General features: G+C 45.3%; 1 protein-coding gene across 1 annotated transcript in view; it reads right to left on the reverse strand.

Moving 5' to 3' along the window:
• The window catches only part of NRD1 (nardilysin (N-arginine dibasic convertase)), a gene marked incomplete at its 5' end in the record, with an annotated part of 23738 nt that extends 4131 nt beyond the window's left edge, over positions 1 to 19607 (reverse strand). Inside the window, 23 exons of the mRNA XM_010159677.1 lie at positions 197 to 335; positions 633 to 664; positions 1934 to 2096; positions 2442 to 2569; positions 3625 to 3775; positions 4801 to 4852; positions 5563 to 5682; positions 6267 to 6353; positions 6889 to 7012; positions 7257 to 7361; positions 9276 to 9330; positions 9903 to 9961; positions 10040 to 10160; positions 10573 to 10650; positions 11051 to 11120; positions 11306 to 11379; positions 12362 to 12419; positions 13868 to 13990; positions 14896 to 14991; positions 16422 to 16495; positions 18227 to 18380; positions 19017 to 19098; positions 19286 to 19607. Of these exons, the coding sequence (XP_010157979.1) occupies positions 197 to 335; positions 633 to 664; positions 1934 to 2096; positions 2442 to 2569; positions 3625 to 3775; positions 4801 to 4852; positions 5563 to 5682; positions 6267 to 6353; positions 6889 to 7012; positions 7257 to 7361; positions 9276 to 9330; positions 9903 to 9961; positions 10040 to 10160; positions 10573 to 10650; positions 11051 to 11120; positions 11306 to 11379; positions 12362 to 12419; positions 13868 to 13990; positions 14896 to 14991; positions 16422 to 16495; positions 18227 to 18380; positions 19017 to 19098; positions 19286 to 19607 (2467 nt within the window). The remainder of the gene's footprint in view (positions 1 to 196; positions 336 to 632; positions 665 to 1933; positions 2097 to 2441; positions 2570 to 3624; positions 3776 to 4800; positions 4853 to 5562; positions 5683 to 6266; positions 6354 to 6888; positions 7013 to 7256; positions 7362 to 9275; positions 9331 to 9902; positions 9962 to 10039; positions 10161 to 10572; positions 10651 to 11050; positions 11121 to 11305; positions 11380 to 12361; positions 12420 to 13867; positions 13991 to 14895; positions 14992 to 16421; positions 16496 to 18226; positions 18381 to 19016; positions 19099 to 19285) is intronic.
• Positions 19608 to 23527: the final 3920 nt, after the last annotated feature.

The following is a 23527-nucleotide window of genomic DNA, read 5'->3' on the forward strand; positions in this document are numbered from 1 at the left end:
CGGGTGCAGGGAACACCGCACGCTGCCAGATCACACCTGGGTTTGGCATCTTGGGCCAAGGGCTTGTGCCTACACCCAGTTCAGTTCCAGTTGCAACACCCCTGGCCAGAGCCTGCTCCCAAGGCTGACGTAAGCACAACAGTGGCATCAGCAGCGCGGGGGGAACAGAGCAGTGCACACCAAGCTGAGGCGTTACCTGGTAGTAGACCGTCACTTCTGAGTTGGCATCGCCCTTGTTGAGAGTTTTCACCTTACAGAGCAGATGGGTGTTCGGCAAATCCACCACCCGGAACTGAACAGGGCAGGGATGGGCCAGAGGAGCGAACTGGAGCTTTCTGAAGGGAGCACAGACAGCAAAGCGTCAAACACCCGCTCACAGCTTCACCAAGACAACACCCAGACATTTACACACCCAGTCTGACACTATTTTTCCCCTTCCCCAACCCAGAACAAAGTCCCGCTTAAACTGCCGTGATGAAGGGTCACCTCGCACCAACACCGGCAGCACTCTATCCCAGGGGGAGGGGGGAACTTCTGCGTCGCTCCCACCCCGACCCCTCCCTCCGGAACAGAGCCTGAACTCCACTACCGTTTCCACAAAGCGCGTGCTGCAGGAGTCCAGAGATACTCACTGAACAACGTAACTCAGGAAATCCTTCGCTTCCTAGGAGAGAAAGCATAACCCGAAGTTGTAGTTAGGGGAGAGTTATGACCCCAATTCCCAGCCACAGCCTGCAGTGCATTGCTTGAGAGTGACCCCCCAGGCACAGAGCAACCGAGCTCTGTCGCACCACCTCCACCCCGGCCCCTCGCCTTATCCCAGGTCCCTCCGGACACCTCTGCCACCAGCTGCACGGCCAGCGGTCTCCAGGCAGCTGCTTGGGCTGCAGCCTCTCCAGAGGGAGAACGCGGGAACCAGAGCAACGGCACCAGCCGTCACAGCGAAGGGGGGGCACAGGAGATGAGGCCCCTCTCCGGCGCGGGAAGTTGGAGCTCTGAAGGAGCCTCTTGGGCGTAAGTGGAAGCCACAAGAAGAGGCAAGAGAAACCGTACAACGGGTGTAGGAGCTACGGGGTCACCACAGAGAGGAGCTGAGCTCGCACCGAGGCTGCGGCAACGAAGCACATTGAACGCAGGTTCTTGGCGAGTCACGGTTAGATTGTCAGAGCTCCTTCTGTCCCACAGCTCGAGAGGGGACAGCCGGCTGCAGGAACCTGACCTCCCACAGGACAGCAGCACCTTTTCTCTAGGAACCGCCTGAGGACCAACACCCCCAGCTAAGACCAGCTTCCGGCACAGAGCACAGCTGCAGGAGGTTGCCCTCCCGTGGGTGCTCGGTGGGGCTGAGCCCCACTACAACCCCCTTTTACGAAGCCTGACAGGACTGGGTTCCTAGTCCCAGGGCAGAGTCTTCCATGAGTTCTGCAGGTGTTTAACAAGACTGGAGATGATGGGACCTCAGTGAGGTTCTATCAAACCGTGCAGGCAATCTAATTCCCAGGATAAACATATTTTGAGGGAAGCCTCCTCCCGTGGCACCACCCTGGCAACTTCTCAGCATCAAATACATCCGTACAGCAGCAGTACAAAAAACCAGGGCAGCAGAGGCTCCTGCCCCACTTCCACCACATTTTCCCCCTCTCTCTAAACCCACATTCCTGGAAAACCCCGCTCTGCTCAAACTGGCAGCTGTGGACTCCCCAGCAGCTTACCCAGGCGAGCGCCCCTGAGCTGTGGGAGGTGAAACTGCCCTGCAGAAGGGGCCGGCAGCTGAGCGCTGGAGCAACCGTGCTCAAGCACGTTTGAATCACAGAATGGTTTGGGTTGGAAGGGACCTTAAACCCCATCCAGTTCCAACCCCCCTGCCATGGGCAGGGACACCCTCCACCAGAGCAGGGCGCTCAAGCCGTGTCAGCACGGACGCTGTACTTACTCTGCTCGTGAAGTTTCCTTGAACCAGACCCTCTACAAAAAGCTGCGATTTGAACGCCTTCACAAAAGACAGGAGAGACTGGATGGACAGGCCGTTCATCAGCGTCTGGTATTTATCTATCATGGACCATCTGCCGTGTTCTAAAATCAGGAGGCGCATATCCCTGCGATACAAGAAGGAAAACCAAAGCACAGGCTGTCAGGAGCTGTTTAGGAGCCCCGTTTCCGACTCAGGACGGTGCTGCAGACGGGGAGATGGTCCCCAGGAGCCCCTCCGTGGGCTACCTCCAGCCGCCCTCAGCGCCCGCTGCTGGCTACAGGCCCCTGCAGAACAGAAGCCACCCGAGCGCCCAGTCTGACCCAGTGATTGACACGCTGGGTGCAGAGCTGCACGGGCTCTCAAAGCTACAAGCAAACCCTGGAACAAGCACAGAGCAGCGAATCCCGAGCTCTTCGGCTCAACCTCACCACTCGCTCTGCAGCCGCTTTTGCCCTCCCCCAGAACTCACTTGGCCAGAGTCTCCGGCTTGATGAGGATGTTGAAGTAGGTTTTCTTCAGCTGCTCTGTTATCATTTCAAAAACTGCTGGAGTAAAGCTGAAGTCAGACAAGTAATCAATGATGAGCTGAAACAGAAGCTGTAAAGAAAACAGCTTTAAGTCAGGGTTGGGTGGGGTTTTTTGTTTTAAAAGAACCAATTTTAACTTAATCCTACGTGATAAATAAAAAAATCCTCATTATTTGGTCACCATGAGAGACAGTGCGTTACTAACCCACATTCCTCAGCTCTGTTAGCTGTTCCCCACTGGTCACCTCTATACCACATCAGTTTCCAGAGGATGGCATTTTGAGAAAGTGACTTGAATAAGCTCAACATTCCAAATCAGTAGGAGTTTCCACATTCTACTGAAACAAACCTCGCCCGTAACTCCAACATTTCTCTACTAGGTATTCCAGTTCTCCCTGTCACAGCTGAGCAGCACCGACATCGCCACACAGCGACAGCCGCGATTACAAAGACTGTTCAGACCGTGCTCTCTGCATCCCTGGCTCTTTCTGTTAAGCCTCACGTTAATAACGTGGCAGACGACTGACTGAAGGTGGGTCCAAGCTCCAGTCAAGCTCTTGCAACGAAAGCCTGCAGAAGCTTGGCAGTTCCCTCCTCTCCCTTCGGGCTTCCCATGCCTTACGGGGCCAGGGATGCCCCAGTCCTCGTCAGGTAAGCTCTTAGCAACCCAACACGACAAACTGTACCCAAACTGAGTACGTTCAGAAGCTTCATCTCCACTGTCAAACTGTAAATAAAGCCTGTTTTCAGACACACTTGTCCCCACAGCGTGCAAAAGCCTTAGCTCACGGATGGAGAGGCTCCAACACTGTGTGGACATGGGAGACTCGCAGCTCTTCTAAAGGAAAAGCTGTTAGTTTTAATGGAGATACAGTTATTAATTAAAGGAAGATTTCTCTTATGTCAGCCTGAGGACAGTGATTTGAGCTTGTGCAAGTGAACAAAACTACATCTTTGTACACGTAAGCACAGGAAACGGCACTTGCTGTGTTACCCTGTGCCTGACCAGAGACACTGATTTTCCAGTATAAAATACCCCATCCCAGCACTCCAGGCTCCAGCTGCCCGGAGACGAGGCACAGACAGAGCAGCACGTACAGAAGTATTTGGAGCAGCAGTACTTACAGGTAGTTTGTGATTGAATCCTTTCACTCGAATGACTAGGCCGTGCTCTCCAGCCACTAGCTTGTATTCCAGCTGAGCGACGTCCGCTTCATACGCTGGCTCTCCGAGATTGTGGGCAAGGATGTTTACAAATGTGTCGAACAAAACTATGCTGAAGGGAGAAAAGGGCAGAGGGTTGAAGAGACAGACAAAAAGGACAGAACAGAAGATACAAACCAAGCCCAATGAGTCATGGTACACAGAAAGTTCTCCAACAGAAACGAATGCTTGAGTAAAATGAGACTCGGAAGTTTCCAACAAACCGGGAAACAGGGAATGCAAGTTTCCCTTTGTCCAGAAAGCACACAATGCTGCTGAAAAATCAGTCTGACATTCAGCTGTTCTTTGCAGTGAGTAAGATTCCAGCTTCGCGGGATTGGAGATTTCTTCGAGGCAGGGAACCAATGCTCAAAGCATAATGAGATCATTACACTTGGTGTGAAGGAATGGGGGATGGATGGACTCCGTCAGGCTGAGGAGTTGAGTAACGAGGTGATTATTTATCCATCAAGATTAAAAAAAGACTAGAGCAAATCAGGCTACACAGTGCAGAAACTGCAGTCCGTGCTTCCTGGTTATTGTTGTTGCCTGGATCCGAAGTTCAAACTAATACAGCCCCTGTGAAAACGGATCTGTAACGGCTTTCCTACAAGGTTACTTATGCAGGAAAAGCCCTCTGAAGCCCGTTACAAAGGGTGCTGGCATAACACTAGCAGGGGTGCGGTTCGTCTCGAGCCACGGTCCTGAGAGCAGCGCAGCGAGCGGCTGGTTTCTGAATGCTGCCGACGGCCGCTTCGCCTGCTCCGTAGGCTCCCAAGCTGCTGGTTTAGGACATCGCTGCGGACGGCTCTTTTCAGAACCGACTCCACCAAGCATTTCCTTCTGGGACAAGCACTGCTGCCGCTACATTAGTTTTTCAGACCTTGCACTGGGGAATAACACACCACCAAACTCTGGTTTTGTGCGTCTGGTTGCTATGGTAACAACCTGCAGCAGATCCACCCTCACCAACTGCAGACAAAACCCCCAGGCAGTGAACAGCCTAAAGGGAGCCTCATTTTAAGTAACCTCAGGGATTTTCACTAGGTCTGGTAATTCAGGTACTCTGCAGGGTAGTGTAAGTAATGTAACCCTTACTTCTCTGCAGACTGCTGTATCAACGGAGAGATCAGATGGAATCGAACGTAACCTGGGGGGAAAAGAAACTGAAATGAGCAATTGTAGAGAAAGGGATGGCTTACTGAAGTCAAATCTATTTCCCGCAGCCTATTCTTCGCTCACAACCCGAGTCTAATGAAAACGGTCATTCAGCGATAAGAATATAGTTCTGCTTTTATTAAGTCACCAAACACCACCTCTTTCTCACTCCAAAATCTTCCCCTAAAAATATCACATAGGAGAAAACGACACAAAGCTGTGCTGTGCAGAATACCAACTCACACGGTGTGGCTAATATAAATAAGAAGACTCCACAAAACATCTGTTTAACAGACACTAAATATTGTGACATTCTGCTTGACAGCAGCAATGTATTTTCCACATTTGTGTCAGATCCAGGCTGTATTTTTCTCTTTCTACAGAACAGACTATAGTCCCTTTGAATTAAGGTGTGCTTCATTTTCAGCTGTCTCCGTATCATGTTCTCTCTGCCAGATTCTGCCCACAGTCACATTCAGAAGTCAGTGTATTTCAGCGATTCCATGTATTATAACCTGAGCTATCCGCAGGGTTTCTTTGTCGCAGGGTAGCTTACCTGCTTCTCCTTCACTGCAGCCAATAAGCCTTTCAAAAGGACCACGAAGAGCTGACAGCACACACTGTTTAAATGGTGAACACTACAAATTCCAGCTGGTAAAAACAAAGAGTCTCTATTTTTTTGGAAAGCCCTAAGGAATTTACCTTTGGGGATTTTGAATTTATCATCCTTCCTGTACCAGAGACAGCCTTGCTGTGTGCTTAGTGTTTTGACTGGGTATTCCGTCTCAGGGCAGTCGGCAACTTTCAAAGCAAAGTCAGTGGCTAACAAAAAGAAAAACCAAACCCAGAAGTCAGTAGGTTTCACAGACCCAGCCAGGCTACACGCATGATAGTCTTCACCGTATCAACAAAATACATTTTCCCCCTCCCAGTTTGCTAAATTATACAGGATAATGCTCCCTTGGACCCAAAGGACACTTCTTTTTCAGCTCCACATCAGCACAGTGGCTCAGCAGCAGTGCAGAAATGGTGATGTTGCATTCCACCCAGGAAACCAGTTCTGGGTTTAGTTTCATTTGGTTCTGGCAACAAAGCCAGGTGGTATTTAGATCCTTTCAAAACCAGCAGGATTAAGCAAACAGAACTGCTCTTCTGGGGTGTCCAGAGCTCTGTGTTAACTCTCACTGATTGTGTGAGGCCTGCTCTGTCATGGCTATATGATCAGTAAGTCTACACCTTAGAAAAACTCAGTTCTAGTAAATAAAATTCAGGCACAAAGAGCTCCCACAGTTTTTAACTTGCAAACCTGGTTGATGTCCAGATAGAAATTAAAGTTTGGGTTCTAAGCCACACAAAATTCTCAAATAAATGACATGGAAGACTTCACTCACACACAGCTGCCTTACCTATGTATTTGTTTTCTTCTGGAAGGTGTAAATCCTCATTTAACTCAAAGTCACTGGCCCACAGATCACTCCAGTACTTGTCAACATCTATTAAAAACCATGAAACGCGTTTAGTCCAACAGGAAGGTAATGCTATCCCACTTCCCAGACCAGTCACCTCGTCTCTCAGCTGCCCCCACGAAGGTCTGCAGTACAACAGGAGTTTCTGAATGTCACCTGGTTCACCATGAATCCGTCTAGGTCCCCTCCTACCAACTCCCCTGCAGCAGGACTGAAGCAGTCCTGTTAAGAAGTCAGTCGAGCCTGCCTGCGTTAGCAATCCAGCTACCAGCACGCCCTGCCCTTCGCCGTTTGTTCTCCCTGTTCAGGGCCTGAATGGCAGCCAAGAGGGCTCGCTGGGATCCCTGCCCCCTAAAACAAATATAAACTAGGGAGTGGGAATCAATTGATACCAGACCAAGAACAATTATTGAGTAGGAAAGAGTATTTGGCTACTGGTGAGGTCAGTAAAGTGCTGAGGATTCATTTCCCTACTTCCATGTGGTTGCGTTTTGTATCGTCACCCTTTGAGTATCTCTAATGCATGGATCAGACATTCCCCAAGTTTCTGCTGCTGTTTTACCTTCCACGCTGTACTGCGTCCCAAACCACCTCTCCTTCAGATGACACTGGCCTTCGTTGGCAGCAGACAGCAAAACGAGGTTGGCTCTCTGAGGACTGAGCTGGCTGAGGGCATCAGCAATGACCTGCAAGTTCAAGACAGGATTTCGGTTCAAACGCAACTCTGGCTTGGCCTGACACAGCAAAAACACAAACGAGCCTGCGAAAAAGCAGGTTTGCTTTCGGAGCATAAAGAGTGTGATTCAATTAGTACAAAACTTGCTCCTTCATTATGCCTAATCATATGGCTCCACATGTGCCTACATCACACAGCGTGCCTGCATGCCTCTGACACCAAAGCGTGCAATCTGAGTTCAAAAAAATACTTACCTCAGGCTTGTATTCAAACAAGAGCTGGTCTCCCGTCAGAAAATCCTCCTTCTGAAACAACTGCATGTTCTCGCAAAGGCTTTCCACATAGTCAACTGGGTCTGTCTGTAAGCAAATAGACAAAGCTATTTTTCACATAATTAGAAAGCTAAAATACCAATTTTCTGTTCCGAGCTTGACTGGTCAGGGATGCTGAGCAGGAGCTGCCTACTGTGCTTGTTCTGGCATTTAGTTTCAGTTATTAAACCAGAATGTATTCCATAACCGTGTCTAACGATCAGGACTCCCCCGAGAATCCCAAAATATCAGACATCATCTTTATAGACAAAATGGCCTTGAGCAGGTGTTTGCAGTCAGTAAACCTGCTAGGGTAAAGACCCAGTAGAAGGCACTCCTTGCCTCCAGGGAACACCAGCAGAGTCACGAAATTCAAGATTTAACGTGACCTGCAAGCTGGAAAGAGCGAGGCGAGGAACTGCTGCTGCATCAGTATCTCTGACTCCACTTCTTTCCTAAGTTCTCTGCCACGATGTGCAGCGTGAGGAGGAAGAGATCCCCCTCTTGGGCCATGAAAGGATAGGTTGCCTGTAACTGTAAGACTGCCTAGCGGAGAGCTGCTTGCTGGGTGCTCTCTGGTTTTGAACCAGCCAGCGTCACACTGTACAGACCCTGGGTCCACACACGGACCACAGATTGCCTGAAAAGAGGCAAGTTAGACACACCTCTGTCTTACAAATGTAGTGGAAAACACGACCAAGAATTTCTTAAGACACTGTACAGCTGAGGAAACACTGAACTTCTCCAGGGGCATGTAACTGCTTATCCAAAACCCACACCACTGTGACTGTTATTCTTTAGGATGGCCACCGGGCTCTTTCCATCGACCAGAGGAGTGCCACGCCACGACTGCCATTCATTGTCCCTGTGATGCACAGCCCACACGTACCTGTTCCTTGCTTCCCGAGTTAATCCCTGCACTGTCAGGGATCTCTTAACGAGCACTCAAAATCAATTGGCCAAAAAGGCAGGACACCTTTAACCGTGGGTATTCCCCCAGCGTAAGCTCGGGTGTGTGCCATCCCCCTCTGGCTTGGTACTGGGAAGTGCACGGTCTATGAGCGCAGTAACAGATTTGGGGAGCATAAAATTCTACCTGGGAGCATTAAAAAGAACCAAGACTACTAATAATGATGTTTCAGGACTTAAGAGCTTCGTTTTGATGAAAAAGCCAAACTTCAAACTGGACAACCTCTCGGTTGGCAATGACTGAAGACAGAGTTATAAAACTGTTGGTGAAATGATAAAACTGTCTATTTTGTCTTTGTTATATGACAATTATAAAACTACGTTAGCCACATGGCCAAACGTAGTGAAAGAAATCAATGAAGCTATCAAAATTGTGTTCCTTTCTTTATCTTGAATAAAATCAAGTGAGATTTTTGCTAGCTTCTATTTCAGTGAACCAAGGAAGAGGACACCAAAGCACATTTGGCTGTGCAGCATTGTAACAGCAGACAAGGGGGTCAGTAGCATCCCGGGCTTTGTGGGGCCTGGTCACCAGCTATCACCCCTTTCACACCACACCGCTGCTCTGTTCCCAGAGATATGCAGTGCCAGAACAGCTTAGAAGTGAAATTGGGAAGAAATACTGAAAGCATTCTTCTCTGCACAAATCCCAGACACAGCCTCATACCAGCTACTGCGAGGAGAACCAACTCTGCCCCAATCAAAACCAGCACAGCTCCAACCAACTTGCAGAGCACCGTTAATGCTCACAGATCTTCACGCACAAGGCCCAGATGACTAAGACGGAGGAAAAGCCTGCCTACCCGGTAGAGAATGGAAAAGTAACGGGTAATTCTCATAAGGAAAAGGTCACAATATTTCTCTGCCTAGCAAAACACGGCCTCATTAAGGGCATGTTTCTGCTTGAACAGAATTTTGAAAACGCATTTCAAAAATCACAAAGATATCCTTTCTGTGCTTTACCTACACCAACACAAGATACTGGGTGAATACCTGTTCCTGGTAGTGAAATTCATTAGCTTCAATCTTCTGGATTTCTTCCCATATTCTGTAGAGGAGGGAGGAGAGAGTAAGAGTAGATTTCCTCTGTTACTCCATGACATTTATCAAGAATCTGGAAAAAAGTAGTCTTCTAGGAAAATCATTATTCAGTGCAAGAGACAGAAGCCAGTAGTACACACGCCTTCCTTCCGTCCAGAAGGGCATTTCAGAACTGGCAGAAAGCTCTGCTGTTCTCTGAAGCAGAGACTTCACTACAAAGAGTCATTTATGATATCAAATTAACATAAGGACTAACACCAGAACACCACAGTCCTGACTCCAGTGGATTCGGCTCAATAAACCTATTTAAATAAATGCAAAACGCACCTCACATCTACACCGGTTCTGCTTACAGAATGAGAAATTGGGTCGTGATAAATCTAATAAAAAGCCCCAAGACACAAGCATAAACACTTAGTAAATTCAGTTTTAAACAGGTACGTTTCCCACACAGAGCAGCTTTACTGCCAACTCCCTGTTTATGCTCCCATAATGCCACAAAAAGGGCAAACGCTACAAATAAAAGGCTAATGGAGAAGGACAATCTCACAAATGCCTGATGTAGTGGCAAACACTCGCCTCTTATCTGGCCCTCTTTTCTGCAGCATCTTCACATACTGAAACACAACGTGGGCCACCTGCAGACAGAAGGGAACGGGTTAGTTTCTCCAAATACGAGGAAAACGGTGAGAAAACCAAGTTGCAGGAAACCCTACCTCGTAGAAGTGCCTGTAACCTTCATCAGTGAGAGTCACAGAAATGCTGAAGATGGAGTAAGTGGAGTTCTGCTCAAATCCTGTCTCACCGTTTCCTCCATATAATGCGAGAGCCCAACATCTATGGAAGGGTTAAAGGAACTTATTAATTACTCATTTCAGCTTTATTGACGCTTAGTTACCAGCAGCATATCACAGCTTTACTTCGATGGCTTTCAAACCATAGACAGCTTACACAAAGCTTTTCTAACAGAAGCACCTCGGGATACAGAATTCAAGAAAAGCAGTGAAAAAGCTAAGTTACCTTTCGGAGACCTCTTAAAGATCAGTACTGCTGATCCACAGATCACAGAAACCACTTATTTCTAACTTGGGTCTATCATCAATTTAAAGAATCCCACTACAAAACGCTGATAGAAAAAGGCAGACTTGACCTGCTTTTGTATATATAGAAAATACATATGCGCAAAACAGAGTTTGCCTTTATTTTAATGACAGTAAAGTGTTTAATAATTATCCTTAAAAACACATACTTTTTCCTAAGGAACGATAGAACGCTGCCTTTGCCTTCATGTCCCACCAACCAGGAAATATAATGAAGAGGCTTCACCCTAAAAGAAAATTTGAAAGACAGTAAACACCAGGAGATAATAAATTTCACAGAAAGAACTCAATCACTAGACAAATGACTCAAATTTATACTGTCTGTTTCTTCCTGGTAAGTTTTGCATTTTCAGGCAGCATTAGAATAATGAGCTGAAGATGTGGGAATTCAGAACAGAATGCCTGATCAGAGTCAGTGAGGAATGAGATTAAATCAGCTGTCTACCAATTCCACTCTATTTATAAAAGGAACCAGAGCTGCCTCAGTTTAATTCACTTCAAAGATGTTCCCCCAGTGGAACCAAAATAATCTGTAACACAAATCAGTGAGACTTTTGGTGCGTTGTGGAAGGCAGTAAACTACGGAGGACATAATCGTGACAGAAGTAAAACGCAGCACCACGGTACCTGTAATACTGTTCCTGCGGTGGGAGCGCCCAGGTGATACTCAGGGAATGAACCTTCCTGACTGGAACAACTGAACACAAATTTATTCAATGTAAATAAGCATGATTAGACATAGATAAGACATTTTACATAATGCAGAAAGACCGGTAAAAATTTATTTGGAAGCACATGGATTTATCCTACAAAGGATCCAGATCACACAGAGGATCTATGAAGCTACATATTCAAAACATTCACTCAAATCTGTTTACTCACCTCTGTAAAGCTTGTGAAATTCTGGTGTGTCAAAAGGCTGAGTCAGATGGCCAAAGCTGGGTTTGGGTAAACCACTTAAAAGCAAAATGAAAGTGTGACGTTACTGGCAAGGATCCATGGCTACACTGAGATAATCACAAGATGTTAGCATCCATCCTCTGGCATGACGGCGGAGGCACACCAGGCAAACGGGAAGGGGCTCTTCACCGAGGGTGCAGCCCAGGATCCACCCAGCCCCCGGTGGAAGGGAACCTGGGATTCACTTCACCCTGCCCACACAACAGAGCAACTACCCCAGATTTAGACACCACATCAACTCCTCCCTCTCCTTCTGTCCAAGGCGGGAACAACAAAAGGCTTGCTTTCCTAACGGGAAAGGAAAGCCAGGTGCAGTAAACACCTTTCCGAGTTAGCCCCGGATTCACAGAATCTGGATGGATTGTCTTGTGGGGAAGGAGGAACGAGGACGGGGGTCAGGAGACACAAATGTGTCTCTGCCTGCACTAGACTTTCACAAGTGCATTCCACGCAGCACAGAAATAAGCATCTTGCAAAAGCACAAAATGAAAGAGGAAATCAAAGCTTTTGCAGAAGCCCCTTTTGAGAGCGCGCGTTGGAGCCAATTACTGAAAAAAGAACAAGTTCTAACCAGTTGCCACCCTAAGGATGGCACTTAATTCAACATACGGTCTTAATTTATTTTGCTGCTGATTATTTTTGACATAAAGCAAAGATAAAAAACTTAAAATGATAACCTAGGCTCGAATGATTTATCATAAACCCAAGGTATCAGTACACATTAAGCAAATACTGCTGCAAATTAGCACCACACACCTTGCAGGCTAATTACTGGTTGAGCATAAACAAAGTCTTCCTGAGACAATGAATGCAACTCTTAAATTTCCAAAGCTGCCCATTTTTTTCTGGATAAGGATGTTAATTAACAAATGTTAAATTCTATAGCTTTTCCAGTAAGGGATGTTTTTTAAAAACTGTCATTTTAAGAGCAGATAATTTTATAATTTATAATGCCTTTATGGATCAAAAGAATCTTACTTATTTGGGATCTCAGAGAAGATTTCCGTCACCCACTTTTCCAACGTATCCAGTGTTTCTAATAAGGAAAGAAAAAGAGAAAGCCAGAAATGTAATTTCCTGAAGATCTAAGACAAATTCTTTATCTTCTCTCACCGGTTGTTTTAAAGAGGCTTCAAGTCAATATAATTTAGAACTTTGCAATTTTGAAATACAAGCTTCAAATCTGTTGGTTTGAGCCCATTCTTAGTATTCCCTGAACCGCATCTTCGGGCATAGCTCTGGTTTTGTATATCCCGCTGAAATCTCAGCAGACAACCAGGATTTCATGTTCAGTAGTACCGGGTGTGACTGTAAGAAGGAATTACCAACTGAGGGATCTACAAAATTACCAGTACTTGCTAGATCTATGTCCATCCCTCTATGTCCAGAACATATGCAGCAGTTTTCGCACCTAAACGTAGTCCTACAGCGCTAACAATTCCTTCTCCCCATCCTCTCTCCTAAAAAACCACTGTGTCAGGAACCCGAAGTTTACTTTAACTGACCAACCAGACACTGCTTGTTTAAGCATTCTGTATTCCAGCAGTGATGTGGTATGTGCTAAACAACAACAAAGGGGGGCAGTGCGTGGGACTCAGCTTCTTTTGTGTTAAGAGAGAGAGAAATTCAAAGTTGACCAGGCTGGCTATCAGTCCCCATGCTTTTCTTCCCCATCACCAAAAGAAACAACATTACAATCCACTGCTAGTTCAGGAGACATTCAGTGCTCTAAGAATTTTAGTCTAGGTGGAAAAGAGAAGCATGGGAGAAGAAAAGAACTACCACCTCTATTATTAGCATCTCCATTTTACAGATGGGAATTGCAATCAGCTTTAGCATCCAACAAACCCCTTCCCCTGAACACACACAACTACTTATTTTCAGCACAGGTGTCTACTACGTGCTTAACTTCTAGATTTCTTTTATTCTGACAGAAAGGACCCATAGGGCTCAAGTTCTTTGCCAAAATAAAAATTCTATTTGCATAGAATTCTTCACTCTAAGGGGAAGAAAACCTTAAGACTCTCTCTTCCTAGAGAAATGTGTCTTATCTGACGACCTCTTTTCCCTTCTGAAAAAGCCCCAGACAGAACAAGACAACTGGGAGGCCCAGTCCCAGCCTCTCCCGTTTTTTTCTGAGGAGGCTGGCTGTGGCTGGCAGAGAAACCAGCAGCACGGAGTCATTTAAGTGGTCTGACACTACATTCTTCCTTTCTATGTTTATCTTTGAGATTGTACATTCTTTGTTAATCTGGAACCTATTCAACAGGTTCAGTTAGAAGTTTCCTGAGAAGTGGCAGGGTCACAATAACACAACATAATTGCTCAAGTTCCATTTGGAAACCAGACTAAAATCTACATATAAATATCTCCTTCGGGGACAGGACAACGCACTAAAACCCCTTGGGCTGCAGCTGAACTGGTGCCAAAAGCACTACACCAACAGCAGCAATGAGCCTGTTTTTAAGGAACAGCTGATGTTACCTTTCGATTGGACAACTAAAGTCATGTAGTGAGCAGAGTAATGGCGTTGCCAGAAGTCCCTCAGCCTGGTGTAGGTATCAATATTATTCATTTTAGGCTCATGCTTGAGTGTATCCGCATTACCTGGAAACGTGAAAAGGTAGTTCATTATCTAGACACCAGTTACATCACAACCAGATATACCAAGAATTTCTTTTCTTCCCATGGCACTGGATCTAGTCATGGCAAGCACATTAAAAATACCCAATAGAAATTTGCAGTTGGAGGAACGTTAGCTGTAATTTAGATTCTTCCAGTTCCTAGTTCCTATTGTAAGGACAGTTGATATTTCTACGACACAGGAGGACTGAGACCTCTTGCGTTATCAGATCACCCGTATCATGTACTGCACAGCTCACTCTCTGTTCCCAACTATTCCCTCACCAACGGAACTTGCAGAACAATCGGGAACAAATACGATGTTCAGTGTATGTCCCCCCAGAACTTTATAGAAGTTACCAACAATTCAAAGCTGGCCAACTCTATTACTCATCACGCCCCAATTCACATGCTCGTCAGCACCACAAAGGTGAGGGAGCTAGGACTATGTACTGTCCAGGAGAGGAAGAACAAATTTCCCTTCTGCTCCACTCAGGTGGCTGTGAAGGTCTACTTCTGCAAGTTCCACAGTGAATTATTTACTTCGAAAAGCCTCCTTCGACACAAATCCGTTTTGCCAGGACATTTCAATAGCAAAAACCAAGCTTAACAAGACAGAGATGAGTCAGAGCGCACCACCTTTACGTTAAAGTTACATGATCATATGCCCTGGGCAACCTAGCCTTAACATCAGCAAAAAAAGAAAACTATCTTAAGGAGCTGAGAGCCGCTTTTATTCCCAAACATTTTACAGTAAAATGAATAATTGCTCTAATACTTCTGAGCAAGACTAGTGTTTGCTGGGATAAGACAGCTCATGTTGGTGCATATTTTAAGTGGTTAAAAGTTTAAGTGTTACCACCACGTTATAACATGAAGTCAGAACTTACCCCAAAAAAATTTCTTCATAGGATGTCCAGGCCTGGCAAGACTCCCAAACAGCATCTCCTTCCTGTTTGCATCAGAGGGTCTTGCTAGCTGATACTCTGATAATTTGAAGAATTTGCAGTAGCATGCATCAAAATCTGAGGTCATGCTCCCCCAAAACAAAGCACAAACCCCAACCAAACTGAAAAGAAGACATACCACACAGATGTGGACTCAAACTGTTTTGTTTTTAGTGTGTGGTGAAGCAGTGAAATGGGATAAGAAACAGAACTTGCTAGCAGTAATGAACATAAGACAAGAGAAGAGGAAAACTGTAGCTCACTGCTGAGAAGTACAGAAAGGGCTAAGAAGGGGAAGCGTGTAAAACCCCAGCCTGTCCCATCTGACTGCTCTCAATCTGATAAATTTAATGGGAACATAAGGCCATCAATGTTCTACAGTCAGGCCCTGCGGAAAGGGCCAGAGAACAATCACAAACCTGCTGCTCCCACATATCACACAGAACAGCTTCTAGCCTAATAATGAGAAACAAAATTGAAAGCCGAGCAAGATCATAGAATCACAGAATGGTTGGGGTTGGAAGGGACCTTAAAGATCATCTAGTTCCAACCCCCTGCCATGGGCAGGGACACCTTGCACTAGACCAGGTTGCTCCAAGTCTCATCCAGCCTGGCCTTGGACACTTCCAGGGATGGGGCATCCACAGCTTCTCTGGGCAACCTGTTCCAGTGCCTCACCACCCTATCCATGAAGAATTTCTTCCTGGTATCTAATCCAAACCTCCCCACTTTCAATTTAAACCTGTTACCCCAGAAACGCAGTTTGATAATCAGTTTACACTAATCTAAATATGGGATTACGCAAAAATCAAGCATTCACCCTCTCAAACTGCATTTTCCTGTTTCTGCTGGTAATAAGACACATGCACAGGAGAGCTGTCAAGTGATTATTTGGCTGGGTTAGTCTGCAGCCAGCTCATCAAGCTGACAGAGTTTACTGGGCAGCTCATGACTACAGTGTCAGAGCGAGGGAAGGAGTGGAGCCACACGGTGAAGGCGGTGCAAGTGACGGTGAAGTTGGCTTAAGCTGTTGAAGAAACCACACCTTAACTCAAAGACATGTCCTTGTTTATTCTCTCATTTAACTTCAAAGGTCAAATTGCTCAGTTTTCCTTGTCAGAGGATGGATGAAGAAGACTCGGAATACAGATTTGACCCAGTTTGTGTATCTGCCAATAACACTTCTTTCCTAAAATAGCAAACCTTTATAGGCAGCCCGGAAGGAATCATAACATACTAGAAAATCAAGTGAACACTCACTTCTGTGCCAGTATCAATTTCCTTCTGTGAAGCAAATTTCCAGTTACTAAAGCGTTAGAATATGGAGACAAGCACAATGACCCTGACTCATTGTGTGGACTCCAGGGGGGGACTGGAGAGAGCACTGGGGCTATGCTGGAGCTACAGGCGTGTTGTTCACACTTTATTTCTCTAAGATGGGCTATACAAACAGAAAAAGATAATCTTACCACTGTCTACAGCCTCGACTTCTCGGTCTATTGCATCCCTAATCATCAGTGGGTGAATGAAGAATTGTGCCCACCTACGAAACAGAAAAATACATGCTTTTCTTCACTCTCTATTAAGCTGGGGAAAAAACCCCCAACAATTAAAATCAACATCCACAATTTTTAGTTTATAACGTTTCTGGCCTTACTACAAATGAGGTCATTCTTGACTGTGCTGTCGTAAGGAGAGATAAACACCAGTTTTGTGATAGCATCAAAAACCAAAGGCAGGGCTCCCATGCCCCATGGAGTAGGAATATATTGGTTGGATACCGTAGGGTAGGACACTAAAGGATGCAGAAGTATCTGCCTTTACATCCTAAGAATGATTGTACCAGATCAGACAAGTGATCCATTTAGTCTGGTTCCTGGCTCTAACCAGTAACAGATGCCTCAGAGGAAATCCTCCGTTGTTCATTAGGAACAACATGACCACAGGGAAAAGTTTCTTCCTAACTCCAGGCAACAAATTGTCGATTTATGTCCTGAAACATAAGTTTTTATATCCATTACAATTTTATTATCTACTGTAACAGTCAGCATTGTTATCCAGATACATCTCTTCTCCCGTACCCATTGAGAGCAGAGCAATGAAAGGGACAAACCTGCAATGAATGGAGGCTCTGCAGGAGGCTGCCAGAGAATCTACTATTTCTGGTTTATTTCTTGAGTTTTTTAACGATGCACTGAACTTGTTGAAGCAAAAGGTTAACAGTAATACACTGTTCACATAGCTCTATGGCTACAGGAGCCATTAAGCTAAAGACTATTGAAAGGCGGTGTCTTTCGATTTCTGTATATCCACAAGTGCTTAAATAAGGATGAACGGCTGCTGCTGCTGATCTCTGATCTCGTACGAGATGCTGTTCTACAGAACTCAAAACTTCTGTGTTTCTCCTCCGCAAAGCGAGCTGTTGTGACAGATTGCAATTATATTTTTTGCTTCTTTTGCACTTTCCAAACATCTAAAAGTTGGACTAATCTGCAAATGAAAGCTGAATTTGGCCCAGTAAAGTAAAAATTAGGCAATACTTGGTAAACTCTGCAAACACTTGTTCTTGGCCTCATCACAGGAACGTATTTTGATCAAAGTAAGTTCACAGTGGAGTCTGCTTTCTTCCTGAGATATTTTACAGCATCAAGAATGCTCAGCAGACAACGTCCTATAAATGACTGATTTCCTCTCACTGAAGGAAACCATGCCAACAGGTGAAGCTCTGTTGTACTAACATATCCCACAGCACAAAAGAGCGAGTTAAATACCTCCTGGCACACTTGACCGAATACACACTTGACCAAATGTATCCTCCCGAGGTACACATTGTCCCACAGCATTCAAGGCTGCCCTTCCACCCGCCTTGAGGAATTACACTTGGAACAACAAGAAAACTTTAAAACCCACTAAACTCTATCAGGACAGGTTTTTCAAAGGATGAATCACTGGGATTCTGGGAGCACTTTCCCTCTGAACAGCTGTCACACTGCCTAAAATTTCTCCTGTCATGAATGCTACTAGTTTAAGGGTGGTAAATCAATCAAAAAGCCACGTGCATGAAGACTTGCATGTAACCACGCAGCAGCTACATAGGCACTATCTCAAAAAAAACAGTAAGATATCCAAAGGTAAACTATTTCCTTATATTCAATACCCTATGGAAGTTCAGCAACAGCCTTAATCCCCCCAAAATGAAGAACTGAACAGCTACACCCCACCTCCTGAGGCACATACGCAATGTTTGTTAAGGCCTAAGGACCACTTACGGTACCTGTCAAGTGCTTCTTTGAAGTACTTCCTCTGCACATCGAACTGGAAGACGGTCCGCTCACAGTCAGTCGAAGCGTTGTCACTGCCCCCGTGTTTCTTCAGAAACGCATCAAACCCATTCTCGTCTGGGTACTTCAAACTGCCCATAAACACCACTGAAACAACAACAACAAAATTATCAAAATGACCAAGGTAACATTCATTTGTTATTCCTAATTGCAGCTACAGTAACCCCTCTTCAGCACAGTGTCACCTACAACCGACTCACAGTTCCCATGCAGCAGCTAACTGCTAGCTACCAACAGGCCATGTCATCTGCCCCGTAACCAGTGCCATCTGCCTTCCCAAATCGACGGGAAACAACGGTGCCATTCTGGGCACGATTGGCCTCAATCAGTCAAGAGTAGCATTTTACGATCGAGCCGGCCAGAAGCTTCCTGTGCTTTCTGTGCCTGTGTTACCAATTCATCGTCCTTTACTGGAGAGAGAAAGCTCTGTAGTTCTAGCCCGGTTTATAAAGCCACAGGGAACATGCTTCCCCTCATATTTAATAGATACCAAAGAATGTTAATATATGTTAATGCATAGCAATGGGTATAAGACACCTTCTCCCTTATTAAAAATTCCTTATTAAGTCAATATTTTTATAAAATCACAGATTTATTTGACTAATAATTTAGTGAGGAATGGCTGAAATAGGAAATGATACTGAAATGCTAGAGAAATTCAGAGCTAGAAAGCACTCGTCCTGCAATGAAGCCGGAGAAGATGAAATAGGAGCAGATACATACTGTGTTCCAGGAAGTGTGCTAATCCAGGCAGATCTTCGGGATCAGAGAAGCTGCCAACAGCAACGCAGAGGGCTGCTGCAGACTAGAGAAAATACAACATGCAGTAAAGCTGCTTCAAGAAACACTTCAGGTAAATGATAGACATGTAAGATAAAACGATCAGGACACGCACAATAAAAAGCAGGTCTAGTCCGAATGCCTAATCACACGGTTTCAGAGCACAAGAAAGCTCCCTATATATTTTTCACCCGACAGCTTTAAGTACATACCTGCTTTTCTGTACAGCCTCTCTTTCTTGTCTCTTCCTTTTCAGCTAGCTCTTCTAATTCACTGTCATCAGGATCATTGAAATCCTCATTATCTCCATCATTGTCCTCACCCTCATCCCCCTCATCACAGTCCTCATCATCAAAACCTTCTCTACCATCTTCAATCTCAGCTCCAGAGTCATCATCTTCATCACTGTCCTCTTCAGATTCATCATCGTCATTGTCTTCCTCCTCCTCCGAAGATGAAGTGGCTGGGGCACCGTCCAAATAATTCAAATCCGAAATCAAAAGTGCACATAAGCCATTTTGCAATTTGATATACCTGAAAGAATAAATATTTGCAATGAATATGCTCATTTCCCAAATCTGAATTTTCAGAGTCATTAAAAAAAAAACCCAACAATACACTGTATTTCCTACAATAGTTCTGTGTTCTTCAACGGAGATTTCCTAATGAAATCTAGTGGTAGCTAAGGTGGTGAGCAGTTTTATAGTGGGGGAAGTAAAAACACTCTTCTGCTATTCAACAGCTCTAAGAAAGAAGCAATTCAAAGCAGTAGCAGAAGCCCTTCTCCCCATAAGGTCAGGGACACTGATTTGGGCTTTTATTTCTCTCCCTGTGAAATATTTAAACTACCAGCTCCCACTCACAGAAAAACATCACAAACTCTGAATAGGCAAACCCTATGCAGGCCAGAGCATCCCTGGCCAGTATGCCAGCTGCGGAAAGGAAGGAATGCTGGATCCAGAAAACACTTGATCCAACCTAAGAACTGGTGTGATGTTGACAGGTGGTATCTGATCCAGAAAAAACCAAAATGCTGGTACAAAAGCAAACCCACGCTCACATCCCACACTCCCAGAAAAATCTGAGTTACAGAGCACAGAATCACAGAACAGTTTGGGTTGGAAGGGACTGTTAAAGGTCATCTAGTCCAACCCCAAAGTTTACATAAAACTGGAACTTTGCCATGTGGCCACTGTTGTAATTAGGTAGCAGAAATTTCAAAGCAGATTTCCAGCTCAAGCTATATGGTAAGTACCCAAAAAAATCCCAACCCCAAAGCCACACTGCGTGTTTTCCAACTCCACAGTTCCCAAAGTTTCTCATAATAAATTTCTTGTGTTCCATCATGGTTATCAATATGCAATTTCAACGTTTCCCATCAACAAAAGCATGTGTTACTACCAACACTCCAATTCAAAATACGAAGACAGCGCAAGTTTCACTTTTTACTGGAGCTGCAGGCCACCCGCTATGGCTCTGCAAACCACGGGCCAGCCTGGAAACAGATCACTCCAAGTACTTCCCTCCCAGCTGAATTTCACAGGGACGCATAGGGAGGAAAGGGGTAAAGGGGGCTTTCTGACAAGGGTTAGGCAGCTCTGAGACAAAGAAAAAAACCCACGCTTCTTGGAATACCAAGCCTGTGAAAAAAGCTAAGGAACAAATGTATAATAGTTGTGTTCATGTTATGAACTGTGAGCACTCATGCAACAGGAATTGACAGCACTTGCTCTGGGCCAGGGTTTCGTCATCAGTGACACACAGGTTTTGCTTGCTGCGGGGCTGCTGAGTGGCACAGATTTGTTCCAATCAAAGGCACACGTGCGTTTCTGCTCTTTCAAACTACAGCACGTGGTGTATGACCTGCAGAGATGCCATGACCACCTGCAGGAGGTACAGACAGTACCAGACCCACGCTAACGTACCAGTACAAGGCTAATCATCCATACAGCCCAAAAGCCTGTTTGCATCATGTATACGTCACATGGAGCAGCTGCAGCACTTGTGAATGCACAGCCGGGGTCCTGGAAACAGGTACACCTTACACTTGGGCACTTCAGCCCCTGCAGAGGTCAGAGAGCCCCAGACAGTGACAAGTACACATTGCTACAGCACGTCTTCCAGCACAACCACCATCCTCTTCAGGTTTTCCCAGCCCATAAAACTGGCTTCTCAGTGATCAACAGCAAGGGAAAGCAGAGAACAGAACAGTGCTATTCTTCCAGAAGAATGATTTGCCACCAAGCTGTTTAGCCAGGTGTATCCAGTCGCTCTTGTTGATCCTTTCCACATGCCCCCATTAAACTAATGGGGCAGATGATACTAATTTTACATTACTCATCTTCAGGTTTGCAGGTGCTACATACCAGGACAGAAAGCACCCAGCAGCAAGGCAACAACTGAACTCAGCCGCTGTTGACAGCTATCAGATTTCACCTCAGGAGAATCTAGAACGGTACAGGTTATACTGACCAGAGGCACCAACTGACATAGGTGTTCTTTACTTTTTCCATGTTTCAGTCCAATGGAAAAGGACAAGTGTAATCAATACAAAAGTACTAATGAGTATGCAAAATACAGGGCAAAAAAGGCAATCACTTAGTGTAGCCACAAAAGGAAGCGTGGTTCAATTGCTTTTTTGAAGGACTGTACAGGCATTGATACAAATAAGGCTTAAATATTACATTGAAATTCTTAAAGTTACTGTTTAAACATCCTGGACAAGTTTAAACAGGATTGTTCTCACAGCAATTTTTTTCTTATATCAATGATAATTGTTTAGCAGTTAAGTAAATACTGAAATACATATCAATGGACAGTAAACAAATGTTTTAATTTCCCAAATTACCCAAACCAAGCAATACAAGCCCAAGAAATTCCATATATGGATGGATTTAAATAAAACACACATTTTGGTGAAGATAACTACCCACTCATAGCTGTAATGAACAAAAAGAGAAAACCCAAAAAACTTTGATTATGACAGTAATTTTTGTCCTAACAAACTCACTTTTGAAAATACATTCTGCAATCTGTCAGAACTCCTGTTTTTATGATCACTGTATTGGAGAAGATAAAATACAACATCTTCCGCTAAGTGAAAAGTGATGTCACCAGTCGGTCGCGTTAAGCCCACTGCGACCGGTCTGCAGCGCACACCACTACCAATGCACGAACTGAGGAGGAAGCGTGCACGCACCCATCACCTGCCATTAAATGTACTTCAGAGGTCAGTATAGAGTTAGCAGGCACAGGTATGCTTTACTTTCAGCCTCACTGAGGTTCTCCTTCCTAAGGGTTTGTGTCTGTTCTGTGCAAGGCTCACTTCCCACAGAGGGGAAACCAGTGTGAAGAGATGTGACACTGCTTCCAACTGAAAAAAAAAAATACCTGTCAAGCACGGATAGTCAGATTTTCTGGAAGATTTTGGTATTTATCTTATGCTGTAAGCAAACACTCTCCAATTCTCTACGCTCAGAGGCAGGTCCTGAGCCTCAAAACAGATAGTCAGCGAGTTCTCAGTGAACTTCCCAAGAGTCATCACTGTGCTGCTTCAGGTAGTAAAGGCAGAAGTTCCCTAAGCTGACAGTCTCCATGAACCCTGCAGGAAGACGCGCCTCCTGCAAAGGAGCATGAGTAAGAATGCCAGCAGGAGAGGCAGGCAGTGATCCAGAGGCAGAGCAAGGAAGTAGGGCAGGAAGGGAAGGAGCAAGTTGCTCCCTAAGCCAATAGGTACAGTCCTCTTCACTAAGCCAGCAGGGAATTTCACCGTCAACCAATGTCACTGCAAATCCAAAATTCACTTCCAGGCTTAGGCAGATTCTCCGCTGGCTGCACAGATTAGACATCACAAAGAATAAAGTATCTCTAACAAAGGCTGAATAATCCTCTGCCTAACAGACAGAAGTCCCAACAGTGTCGTTTCAGGAATGACTCCAGTCAGAACAGTGTCGTTTCAGGAATGACTCCTTACAGCATCCAGAGCTCAACCTCTTCTGGCCATTCTCAGCCAAGTCTTTTGCCCTCAGAGGGCCACAACGGCTGTGCCCGGGGAAGGTGACCTGGTTTGGCACTTCCAGGGGTATTACTCAGAAACACAAACGAAAACACAAGCGAAACGGTAGTGTAAAAGTAATTTTGGTCTCGACTCACAGGCGAGTTTGTGTTAAAATTTAGAAGCTCATCTAAAACGGGAAGAGTAACAGACATTTCTTAAGTTGGGATCTGTTCTGTAATACTTCAGCCCCATTTCACACTTCAGCTTCAGTTTCGGAATCGAGCTGCCTGGACGAGGGCTACAAACTAACAATTCAGTATCCCGTGTCTCAAAAATGTAGCATCGCGGCAGTCTTTGAGCCTTCTCTTTCTACACAAGCCCGGTGCCTACCGCTGTCCACAAAGCAGGCAGCCCGCCCTGGGCAGAAATACACCCGTCAGCAGCCGTTTTCCACAGA

The sequence above is a fragment of the Eurypyga helias genome, unplaced genomic scaffold, assembly GCF_000690775.1.
Source record: "Eurypyga helias isolate BGI_N326 unplaced genomic scaffold, ASM69077v1 scaffold10619, whole genome shotgun sequence".
Taxonomy (NCBI): domain Eukaryota; kingdom Metazoa; phylum Chordata; class Aves; order Eurypygiformes; family Eurypygidae; genus Eurypyga; species Eurypyga helias.